This window comes from Callorhinus ursinus, unplaced genomic scaffold (assembly GCF_003265705.2).
Source record: "Callorhinus ursinus isolate GAN/ISIS: 27379988/994484 unplaced genomic scaffold, GSC_fseal_2.0 scaffold6, whole genome shotgun sequence".
Lineage (NCBI taxonomy): Eukaryota > Metazoa > Chordata > Mammalia > Carnivora > Otariidae > Callorhinus > Callorhinus ursinus.
The window spans coordinates 46,493,931-46,506,780 of NW_027397068.1; the positions used below are offsets into that span (position 1 = coordinate 46,493,931).

Consider the following 12,850-nt stretch of genomic DNA (forward strand, 5'->3'; position numbering starts at 1 on the left):
AAATGGTATATGATGGGTTACATTAAAAATGTACTGGGTTGCCTAGCAACTGGCTCAGGGCCTGAATGGCCTGACTTGCAAGTTTAGATACACCATCTTGAAAGCCTAAATTCCTGGAAGCCTTCTAGTAGACGGATAATTTTCAAGAAAAAGTAATATAGTGGGAGACAGAAATGGGGAGGGCAAGAAAGAACACATTTTTTCTACTCATAACTTGGTGGCTAGCTTGTCATTTTCCCCATCCCATCTTTGAAGACTATAACTCTTCATAAGTAAGTAAACATGAAAAGGAAATTCCAGGTTTCTCAGAAACATCAACAGTTTTTTTTTTCTTAGAGGGTAATGAAAACATGAATTGATCAATAAATATTTTTGAGCATATTGATTTGGCAATTCAAAGGTGCACTATAAGAAAACGGATTCCCACTCACTGAACATTTCATAGGAAGTGCCTACTATGTGGTAGAGTATAACGGAGATGAGTAAGAGACCGTTTTTCTTCTTAAGGAGCTTCAATAAGATTACACAAGAACATTAAGCGAAAATAGAAGAAATAATTAGATAACAGGATTAAATTTTTAAAGAGCAGAGTCCATAATCTCCTCTTTCTCTCCTGGGTAATTTTGCAGGGTCCTTGTGCGGCAGAATCAGAGCCAGCTCTTTTATTAGGGAGCAAGCAGTTTGGGCTTTCGAGAAATAGCCACATTGCAATTGCTTTTGATGACACCAAAGTTAAAAACCGGTATGTATTATTCGAAGATATTGGAAAAGAACTGATAAGTGGAAGAACGGAGTATTTGCACTTATTCAAGTTTTAATCAACTACACTTATTTAATGCAGTAAGCCTTTTAATTCACAGAGTAAAACAGAGAATCGAATTCTAGTGGCCTGAGCCTGAGGAGCTCAGTTTTGGAAATCAGCAGGAAAAGTGGATTTGGAAATCACCTGGAAAGTCCTCATCTCAAAGAACATTTTACTGTCCTTTATGAAAATTCACCCACGGGATCAGAGGCAACTTAATCTCAGAATAAGAATGCTTTTGTTTTTCAGTTTTATTTTGCATGCTTTCTTTCCACAGCCTCACAATTGAGTTTGAAGTGAGAACGGAAGCTGAATCTGGCCTGCTTTTTTACATGGCTCGGATCAATCACGCGGATTTTGCTACTGTTCAGCTGAGAAATGGATTGCCCTATTTCAGTTATGACTTGGGAAGCGGTGACACCCACACCATGATCCCCACCAAAATCAACGACGGTCAGTGGCATAAGGTAATAATAGTCCATGGGAGGTTGGCAGTGTCCCCTGAGGGGGTGCCGGGTGGCAGCCGCCGGCCTTCCCCTGGTGCAGATACAGTGTTGCCAGTGCAGATCCTGACCCTGCTGCTACTGGAATGTGGCTGAGGCTAAAAATAAAGCCAGCACCACAGACAACTGCCCAGCCTGGGGAAATGTAATCGGACCCGGCTGGGTCACACACTTCATCATGGTACCACAAGATGCCATTATTACCATACCGCTGTGGTTCCCAAACATCTGGCCACAAACCAGGGCCAGGTAGTTGAAGACATTTTTGCTACTCTCAGTGAGAAATGTGGGACGATGGAGCATGTTAATCTTAAATTAGCTCTATGTCTTCAGTATAAAGGAGTAATATTTGTCCTGAGATTATATTTTCTTCCTTTTAAAAGGTGCCAAAATGGCCTCTCTTTTATGAATATTTGACAAACTTAAAAGCTGGGAAACTAAAATGGGCCCTAACACTTGCCCTCCCCTCCCCCATCACACCCCATACTGGTCTGTGAAAACCAAGAGTCTGAGAATCTGCTAGATCATGTTTAAAGGGCTCTAGGGCCACATCTCCGGCAATAACCATTTGGAACAACTTTTAAAACATTGGCCTTACACCCAGAAACTGGTACTGTTATGGGCACAGAAGGCTCATCTGCCGCCTTACTGTCCTCTTTGGCATGACTGCAAATAGATAATATACTGCCTGATTAAAATGAAAACTCAGAATTTGTTTCTGCACCTGTGATCGCCTATTCAGTAAAGCTTCCCTTGGTCGACCAATAAAATGTTTAATTTTGAGAGTTTGATATTATTAGGTGGTGGATTTTATATATTAACATACTGTGACTTGGCATATCCTATAAAAAGTCAGAGGACCTGAAAAAATACAATACAAATGCAAAGTCAATCAATTTGTTATCTTGGAAATAAGAAATGGAATCTTCCTATTTGCCTGGGAGTTTATGAGTAGCAAATACGGGTCTTCATGAAGGAGTTCTCATTAAGGCTTATTCTCCTCTCTGGCTAATAGAATAAACAGGACACTTGAAAAACTGACAAATTGTTGGTCCACAATGCGTCTGGGATTAAGAAAGAAAGTCTAAACACTATAAGCAGCCAAGTTAAGGAGGGATTTATTTTTGAAGATTTTTTTTTAAACAATTGCTTCCCAAACCAGAATAGATAAGTGTAAAATGAGGTCTTAATTATTCTAATCCTGATGTAGAGTCATTTTAAACCACCATTGTGCTCCAGCATTAGACTGGGTCACCCATTCCTTTTCCTAAACTCAGACTCAAGTTTTTTATGCCGAAGCCAGTCTTGACACCCCTGATTTCACCCTGCCCCCAAAGAGAATTCACCCCACTGCTGTAATTTCAGCATCAGGGAGCTGTCCGTCTTCCTCCCTCCCTTTGTACCAATCACGGCTGCCGTGGAAACGGCTATGCAGCCTTGATGCACAGCCCTTCCTTCCATTCCACGTGAGAAGTGCCTATTAGGCAGAGGGATGTAGCAGATCTGAAATTGTGCAGGGGAGACCAGGCTTAGCTAAATGAATGCATGTTTAAAACCGGACATGAATTTTGCAGCCCACTTAATTCAGGACAGTGCTCTCAATCAGCAAGGCTCCTGACAACATGCATGCCTCCTGATACATGGGGTCCCTTGGCAACTTATAGCAAAGGCTTTAATCTAAAACTCACCCAGGATGATTTTGTACCCTTTTGGAGATGGTAGTCATGGAAAAGACAGAGTGTAGGATATTCTGTAAAAACTGGTTTAATTTCACTTATGGGTTTCACACATATTAGATACTTAGTAAATTCTTTCATTTTTTCCTGATGAATATCCAAAAAGTTCCTACATCTTACACTCTGCATATTTGAAATTTATCCATGATTGGCTTTAATGACTCTTCTTCTTTTTATAGATTAAGATTATGCGAATTAAGCAAGAAGGAATTATTTATGTAGATGATGCCTCCAATAGAACCATCAGTCCCAAGAAAGCGGATATCCTGGATGTGGTGGGAATGCTGTATGTTGGCGGGCTACCCATCAACTACACTACCCGAAGAATTGGTCCAGTAAGGGTCTAATTTATTTATTTGTGTGTGTGTGTGTGTGTGTGTGTGTGTGTGTGTGTGTGTGGCTTAAATAACTGCCTGAGTCATATATGTTGAATTATTAGGTCATATTGGCCCCTGATGACTTTGAGGTGAATAGGAAATCATCCTTTCTGAGAAGTAACAGGTTTTCTAGATAGATTTGACTAGGAGAGGTAATATCACCAAACAGAGTGTCGACCCTGGAGCCAGACTCCCTAGGTTTGAATACCTATTAACTAGCTGTGTGGTCTGGGGCAAGTTACTTAATCTTCCTTTGACAAAGTTCCCTCTTTTGTAAAATAGGATAATAGTACCAAACAAACAAGGTTACTGTAAAGATTAAATGAGGTAATATATTGAAAGTGCTTAGATAAGTACTAAGCATATAGAAAGTACTGGAAAACAAGGAAGATAATGTTGATGGTATTGTTTCAGAACTAGAGATTTCACAAATATTGAGAGAGGCAGTATTTAAACTACATTTGTCCAATACTGTACTACAGTATTTAGAGTACAGTACAGGATTCAAAATTTAAAGTCCTCACAATTTTACAAACCAATATTCACAAAATAATGTTTTGTCAGACCACGTGTCCTGGTTTCCTTTGGAAAGAAAGCATGATTTTAAGAAATACAGGGGATCAGTGTTTTTAGAGAACATATTAGAAACGTATTACATTTCTGTACTCAGAACATGTGATAATGCATAGCTGTTCTTCATCAAAGACATCTGTTCATCATAGTTGTAATTCTCAGCATTTGGCTCCCCTTGTGGGTGATCAGTAGTATGCTCCTTTCATAGCTATTGGATATGCTACCCAGGCCTATCAAAATGAGAGTCTCTGGAGAGTGGCAAGAGTGATTAACATGTGTCCCTAAAATCATATGAAATATAGTGGAGCAAAGTATGCTTGAATTACTTCCATGGTCCCTAAACTCTAAATACTTCATGCAAACTTTCAAGTTCGGAGTGTATGTGCATTTTTTTAGGAAAGAGTTCACTGATTTCATTAGATTTTCATAAGGAAGAAGCACTAAGCCAAACTTAATGATCTTTTCAAATAGAATTTGAAATTAGATTATGACAAAATGTATATATATAGTAAGGTTATTAAACCATTAATTGAAACATAAGGGCTAATTAAAAATTTGTTTAATTGTATAATTGACACACAACGTTACATTAGTTTCAGGTATACATGTAATTTGACAAATTTACACATTATGCTATGACCACTACAAGTAAAGCACCATCCGTCACTATACAAGGCTATTGCAATATCATTGACTATATTCCCTATGCTGTACCTTTTATTCCCACGACTTATTCATTCCATACCTGGAAGTCTATACTTCCCACTCTTCTTCACCCATTTTGCCCATCACCAGCCATCACCCCTCTGGCAACCATCAATTTGTTCTCTGTAATTATGGGTCTGGTTCTGCTTTTTGTTTGTTCATTCATTCATTTGGGGTTTGTTTTTTGTTTTTATTTTTTTAGATTTTATGTATAAGTGAAATCATATAGTATTTGTCTTCTCTACCTTATTTCATTTACATAATACCCTCTAGGTCCATCCATGTTGTCACAAATGGCAAGATTTCATTCTTTTTTACAGCTCAGTAATATTCCACTGTATATAAATACCATCTTCTTTATCCATTCATCTATAATAGATACTTAGTTTGCTTCCCTGTCTTGGCAGTTCTAAATAATTCTGCAATAAACATAGGGGAACATATATCTTTTCAAATTAGTGTTTTCATTTGCTTTGGGTAAATACCCAGTAGTGGAATTACTGGATCATATGGTAGTTCTATTTTTAATTTTTTTGAGGAACCTCCATACTGTTTTCCACTGTGGCTGCATCAACTTACATTCCTGCCAATAGTGTACAAGGGTTCCCTTTTCTCCACATCCTTGCAGAAACTTGTTATTTCTTGTCTTTTTGATTCTAGCCTCTCTGAGAGTGTAAGAGGATATCTCATTGTGGTTTGATTTATATTTCCCTAAGGATTAATGATGTCCAACATCTTTTCATGTGTGTGCTTGCCATCTGTATGTCTTCTTTGGAAGAATATCTATTCATATCCTCTGCTCATTTTTAATTGGGTTATTTTTGGTATTGAGTTGTATAAATTCTTGATACATTTTGGATATAAACCCCTTATTGGATATGTCATTTACAAATATCTTCTATTCAGTAGGTTGCCTTGTCATTTTCTGGATGGTTTCCTTTGCTGTGCAAAAGCTTTTTATTTTGGTGTAGTCCCAATAGTTTATTTTTGCTTTTGTTTCCCTTGCTTAAGGAGACATATCTAGAAAAATATTGCAATGGCTGATGTCAGAGAAATTACTGCCTGTGCTTTCTTCTAGGAGTTATATGATTTCAGGTCTCACATTGAGGTCTTTAATCCATTTTGAGTTTATTCATGTATATGGTGTTAAGAAAGTAGTCCAGTTTCATTCTTTTACATGTCGCTGTCCAGCTTTCCCAGCACCCTTTGTTAAGAGTCGGTCTTTTCCCCATTGTATATTTTTACCTTGTTTGTTGTAGATTAAATGACCATATAAGTGTGGTATTATTTCTGGGATCTCTATTCTTTCCCATTGCACTACATGTCTCTTTTTGTGCCAGTATCATACTGTTTTGATTACTAAACCTTTGTAGTTTCCTTGAAATCTAGAATTGCGGTACCTCCAGCTTTGTTCTTCCTTCTTAAGAATGCTTTGGCTATTTGGAGTCTTTTGTGGTCCCATACAGTAAATTTTAGTATTATTTGTCCTACTTTTGTGAAAAATGCTCTTGGTATTTTGACAGGGATTTCATTGAATCTGTAGACTGCTTTAACAATATTTATTTAACAATATTAATTTTTCAATCCATGAGCATGGAATATCGTTCCATTTGTTTGTGTCATTTTCAATTTCTTTCATCAATGCATTACAGATTTTAGAGTACAGGTCTTTTACCTCCTCAGTTAAGTTTATTCCTCTGTATTTTATTCTTTTTGGTGTAATTATAAATGGAGTGGTTTTCTAAATTCTCTTTCTGCTACTTTTTTATTAGTATATAGAAATGCAATCAATCTCTAGCTATTAATTTTGTGTCCTGTAATTTTACTGAGTTCATTTCTTCTAATAATTTTTTGGTGGAGTCTTTAAGGTTTTTCTATGTATGGTATGTGATTTGCAAGTAGTTACAGTTTAACAGTTTAGCTCTTTCCTTACCAGTTTGGACACCTTTTATTTCTTGTCTGAGCGCTTGTGGCTAGGATTTTCAGTACTATGTTGAATAAAAGTGTCAAGAGTGGACTTCCTGGTCTTGTTCCTGATCTTAGAGAAAAGCTCAGTTTTTCACCATTGTGTATAATGTTAGCTCTGGGTTTTTCATATATGGCCTTTATTATGTTGAGGTATGTTCCCTCTAAATCCACCTTGTTAAGAGTTTTTATTAACAAATGTTGAATTTTATCAAATGTTTTTTCTGCATCTATTGAGATTATATGATTTTTATTCTCCATTGTGTTAAATGTAGTGTATGCTGATTTTTGAATTTTGAACCATTCTTGCATTCCCAGAATAAGTCCTACTTGATTGTATTTTTAATATATTGTGGAATGTAGTTTGTTAATATTTTGTTGAGGATTTCTTGCTTTTATGTTCATCAGCGATATTGGTCTGAAGTTCTCCTTTTTTGTGTGGTATCTTTGTCTGGTTTAGGTATCAAGGTAATGCTGGCCTCATAGAATGTTTTTGAAAACTTTCCTTCCTCTTCTACTTTTTAGAATAGTTTGAGGAGAATAGGTATTAACTCTTCTTTAAATGTTTGGTAGAATTCACCTGTGAAGCCACCTGGTCTAAGACTTCGTTGGTAGTTTTTGATTACACAATTTTGTTACTAGCAATTGGTCTCTCCAAATTGTCTATTTCTTCTTAATTCAGTTTTGGAAGATTGTATATTTCTAGGAATTTATCCATTTCCCTAGATTGTCCAATTTGTTGGCATATGATTTTTCATAGTACTCTCTTATAATCCTTTGTATTTCTGTGGTATCACTTGTTCTCTTACATTTCTGATTTTATTTGAGTCCTCTTTTCTTGATGAGTCCAGCTAAAGGTTTATCAGTTTTGTTTATCTTTTCAAAGAACCAGCTCTTGGTTTCATTGATCTTTTCTATTGTTTTTGTCTCTTTCATTTATTTCTGCTCAGATCTTTATTATTTCCATTCTTCTGTTCACATTTGTTCTTATTTGTCCTTTTTCTAGTTACTTTATATGTAAGTTAAGTCATTTACTTGAGATTTTTCTTGTTTCTTGAGGTAGACCTATAAATTGGTATAAATTTCCCTCTTAGAACTGATTTCGCTGTGTCCATTGTATTTTCATTTTCATTTTTAATTTCTTCAGTGATCCATTGGTTGTTTAGTAGCATGCTGTTTAGCATCCACATATTTGTATTTTTTCTATTTTTCTTGTGATTGCTTTCCAGTTTTATACCATGTGGCCAGGAAAGATGCAGATGATGTCAGTCTTCTTCAGTCATATTTTGTGGCCTAACATGTGATCTATCCTGGAGAATATTTCATTTGCACTTAAAAAGAATGTGTATTCTGTTGTTTTGAGATGGAATGCTCTCTATATATTTGTTATTTCCCTGTTGAATTTCATCCTGGATGATGTATTTTTTGATGTAAGTAGGGTATTAAAGTCCCTTACTATTGTATTGCTGTCAATTTCTCCTTTTATGTCTGTTAATATCTGCTTTATGTACTTAGGTGCTGTGATGTTGAGTGCATAGATATTTTCAATTGTTATATCTTTTTGCTGGGTTGATCCCATATCATTGTGTAATGCCCTTCTTTGTCTCCTGTCTTTGTTTTAAAATCTATTTTGTCTAATACAGATACTGCTGCCCTGGCTTTTTTTCTCGTTTGCACTGTATAGCTCTTTCCATCCCTTCACTTTCAGTCTGTGTCTCTAGGTCTGAAGTGTCTTGTATAAAGCAGATAGATGGGTCTTGTTTTTTTACCCATTCTACCACTCTATGTCTTTTGATTAAAGCATTTAGATCATTTATATTTAACGTAATTATTGTTAAGTATGTGCTTAATACCATTTTGTTAATTGCTTTCTCATTGTTTTTGTAGTTCTTCTCTGTTCCTTTCTTCTTTTGCTCTCTTTGTGGTTAATGACTCACTCTTTGCAGTGTCATGGCTGGCTTTCTTTCTCTTTTTGTGTATCTATTAAATGTTTGGGGTTTGTGGTTACCATGAAGTTCACATATAATATCTAAGTACATAGCAGTCTATATTGATCACCATTTACATTCAAATACATTCTAAAAGAATGTATTTACTCCTCCCTCCACATTTTTTTTGTCTATGTTGTCATATTTTACATCTTTTTATTCATAGCCTTCTTACATCTAATTATGGCCTTACCCTTTAAAGAAGTCCATTTAACATTTCTTGTAAGGCCACTTCAGTGTTGATGAACTCCTTTTCCTTCAATTCTGAATGGCAATCTTGCTGGGTAGAATATTATTGGTTATAAGTTTCATATTTCTTTCCCCACTTTGTATATATCATGCCACTCCCTTCTGGCCTGCAAAATTCCCACTAAAAAATCAGCAGATAGACTCATGGGGTTTCCCTAGTACATACCGTTGCTCCTTTCTTGCTCCTCTTAAAAATTCTCTGTTTATCTTTAATCTTTGGCATTTTAATTATTGTTTAGAACTATCTGTGCTTCTTGGGTGCCTGGGTGGCTCAGTTGGTTGAGCGACTGCCTTCGGCTCAGGTCATGATCCTGGAGTCCCGGGATCGAGTCCCACATCAGGCTCTCTGCTCAGCGGGGAGTCTGCTTCTCCCTCTGACCCTCTTCCCTCTTGTGCTCTCTATCTCTCATTCTCTTTCTCTCTCAAATAAATAAATAAAATCTTAAAAAAAATCTTAGAACTATCTGTGCTTCTTGAACCTGTAAGTCTATATTTCCTTTCCTCGGTTAAGGAAGTTTTCTGCCACCCCTATAATGCAAATGTTTATTTGCTTAATGTTGTCCAAGAGATCCCTTAACGTATCCTCATTTTTTTTAAGAGTTCTTTTTTTCTTTTTGCTGTTCAGCTTGGGTGCTTTCCATTACCATCTTCCAGATTACTGATCTGTTCTTCTGCATCTGTTAATCTACTGTTGTTCCCTCTAGTGTATTTTTCATTTCAGTTATTGTAGTCTTCAAAACTGATTTGGTCCTTTTTATATTTTCTGCCTCTTTGTTGAAGTTTTCACTGAGTTCTTCCACTCTTCTCTCCAGTCCAGTGAGTATCTTTGCAATCATTATTTAAAACTCTTTATTAGGCATATCGCTTATTTCTGTTTCATTTAGTTCTTTTTCTGAAGTTTTGTCTTGTTCTTTTATTTGGAACATATTTCTTTGTCTCCCCATTTTGCTTGACTTTCTGTGTTTTGGAACAGCTACTTCTCCTAAATTGTAAGGAGTGGTCTTATGTATGGTCATCCCCTGTGCGGACTGTGTGTGCCTGGTGACTTGCTGGCTTGCATGGGCTGGGGGTCACAGGGCACTCTGTGCTGGAACTGAACTGGGCATGTGCTGGAGTGGTCCTGAGGCTTTCTACACAGGGGGTACTCTGGCAGGACAGCTGAAGCTAATGCAGGCTGGAGAGTCTTGGGTGCTCCCCATGAGGGGTGCCCTCGTGGAACAGCTGGAACTGAGTCAGGCATGGCCTGGAGGTTCCTGGGGCACTCAGTGCAGGGAGGACCCTGATGATGCTCACTCGGGCATCAGTCAGGAGATCTTGGAGTGCTCTGCCTCAGGGTTGCCCTAGCATGCCATCTTGAGCTGAGGTAGTGCAAGCCTGGAGTGTGTTCCAGCAGGCTTTGCTCCTGTGCCACCTTGGTGTGATGCCTGGAGCTAGAGGGAGCACTGACCAGGGGTGTCTCAATATGTACCACCCTGGGGCCACCTGGGTGGGACAGCTGGGGCTCATGCGAGCTAGGGGCCTGCGGCTTCCTGAGGCAATAGGCCAGAAGCTAGACCCTGCTGTGGTCCGTGCTATCGAGGTGGAGGGGGAAGATAAATCATGGCTCTCATCAGCCCATCTGACCCAGAGAGTTCCAGCAGCTCCCCTGCCATTTGGCAGAGTTTGGGGGCTGAACCCTTTATGTACTAGTTGCTCTTTTTCTGTGCCCTAGGTCAGACGAATCTGCTTTCAGTCCTTCAGTACTATCCCTCCCCATTGTTCACAGTGTTGGGGACGGAGGTTCCCTTCATTGCCGTGTCTCTTGCCATTCTCTTTACCTTTTGTTGTGCTATTCAGTCAGCCTTCAACTCTTCTTCAGGAGGAATTGCTTTATAAATAGGTATAGATTTAGTGTGTCCATGGAGGTAAGTTCAGGATCTTCCTACATCACACCATCTTGGATCAGAACCAGCATAAGGAACTAATTAAAAGTTATGATATTCACATGGAGCACATACTTCTGCCAAACTAGTGGTCCCATTAGAGACACAGTATGCACTATTTAGAATATCAGAACAATCTAGACACAGGCTAGATACATCCTAGTTGAGAAGCACAACACAGGATTCTCTGCACGCATTGTGTGGAGCTCGGGGTGATAGCACAGATCCAGGTAGTGTGGGGGCTACCTTAAGACACCTGGCCAATGATTGCAAGCACAGAGCATCCCCACAAATTACTGAATTCCATATAAAGTCAAAGTTCTGGTAAAACCTGATATTTGGTTTTTTCTGACCTGAATACTTAGGTGACCTACAGCATTGATGGCTGCATCAGGAATTTTCAGATGGTGGAGGCCCCTGCTGATCTTGAACAGCCAACCTCCAGCTTCCATGTTGGAACATGTTTTGCTAATGCTCAGAAAGGAACATATTTTGATGGAACAGGTTTTGCCAAAGCAGGTGAGGCACTCCCATTTTCTTCCTGTTGAATATTAAGCAGGTACCAATATTAACTTCTTGCTTGTATGGGAAAATAAAAGTCCCGGATTTATTAAATAAAAATGTATAGAATAAAAAATGTCAAAGATTAATGTATCTGATTCTGAAGCAAACTAATAGAAAAAGTAGAGTAAAAGGCTATTTGGAGAGTTTATTTCATCTCCCCTAGAGATCAATAACAACAAAATAAATTTAATTCCAAAAGAAGGTCCATATATTTATATGTGTAATTTATCTATATTCCAGTTTTCTCTGTCTACCTTTCTGAAGATGAGATAGCATTTTTCTTTCTTCCTCTCTTCAATTCCTTGTAAGGCTTCATGTCATGATCTCACTCCCACTCATACACCCAATATACACATACTGGTGCCCATTTCTCATTGATGGTGATGATGACTGGTACTTTTCCCTGACTTTCCTTAAGGATTTGCACCTTCTAGTGAACATCTCCAGAGCAGATCTGGATCACTGATAGTAAATGTACAGTTTGGGGAAAAATATGAAATAACTTCTATATAACACAAAAAAGACATTAACATACCTCAGGATAGACTATTCAGTCTTAGGGTTACCATAGATACATGCATTTGTTTTTTAAAAAAGAATAAATGTGCGCATAATATATAAAAGTTATCATGGGAAACGGAAGTAAATAAGGTGTCATTCCTTCCTTCAAAAATATACTATCAATAGGTAAGAATCGGTGTGTTCAGAAATCACAAGAAGGTAAGTAAAATATATTTAAAACTATAAAAGACATACAAGCAAGGTTCTGTGGATATTTAGAAGAAAATTTAATTTTGATTGGGGAAATCTGGAATTGACATTTGAGCTAGGATTTAAAAGGTGAGATGAAAATACTCACATGCAAAAGTTTTCAGAGATGGAGGGGCAGGGCCCTTAAACAGAGTATAGGTGGGAAATTTCACCTACAGCAGAGGCAGAAAACAGATAAAGGATATGTTAAACATTAAAACACTGGGGGTAATGATGAGCCCGAAATTCCACATGCAGTGAAAATCCATAGCCTTCCCCAAGATTTCTGCAAATTCACAGATGGCTGGCATTCTCTTGGTCAAATTTGATGGCAAGCTTCAGCTTCTGCAGTTGATATACTGATTTGCCATTCTGCCTGGCCTCTTTTGGTTCTGGATCAAACTGGACCAGAAAATGAGCCACTTCCCCAATTTCTAACAACTGCCATCCCCTCAACAGACAGTGAAATACAATCTATTTAAGACTTTTTAGAAAAGTTTACATCACTGGAAACATACAACTTCAATTACACCTTCAACATCCTTGTCCTTAAAAACTTGTCAGCCACCTGATCACCATGGCTTTTACTGGTCACTTCACTCCATCTTCAGCTGAACTGTTTCATGTTCCTTTCTTCTCCTTACTTCTCCCTTTCAGGGACAAAAACAAGCACTTTCTGTTTTATTTTGCAGAACAATTCAGCTTCTTTTTCTCTT

At 37.8% G+C, this 12,850-nt stretch overlaps 1 protein-coding gene across 1 annotated transcript in view; it reads left to right on the forward strand.

Annotated features, from left to right (window-relative positions):
* LAMA2 (laminin subunit alpha 2) overlaps window positions 1-12,850 on the forward strand; it is a 620,419-nt gene that overhangs the window by 596,150 nt on the left and 11,419 nt on the right. The window contains exons 60-63 of the mRNA XM_073893912.1: window positions 630-742; window positions 1,080-1,269; window positions 3,221-3,376; window positions 11,186-11,339. Of these exons, the coding sequence (XP_073750013.1) occupies window positions 630-742; window positions 1,080-1,269; window positions 3,221-3,376; window positions 11,186-11,339 (613 nt within the window). The remainder of the gene's footprint in view (window positions 1-629; window positions 743-1,079; window positions 1,270-3,220; window positions 3,377-11,185; window positions 11,340-12,850) is intronic.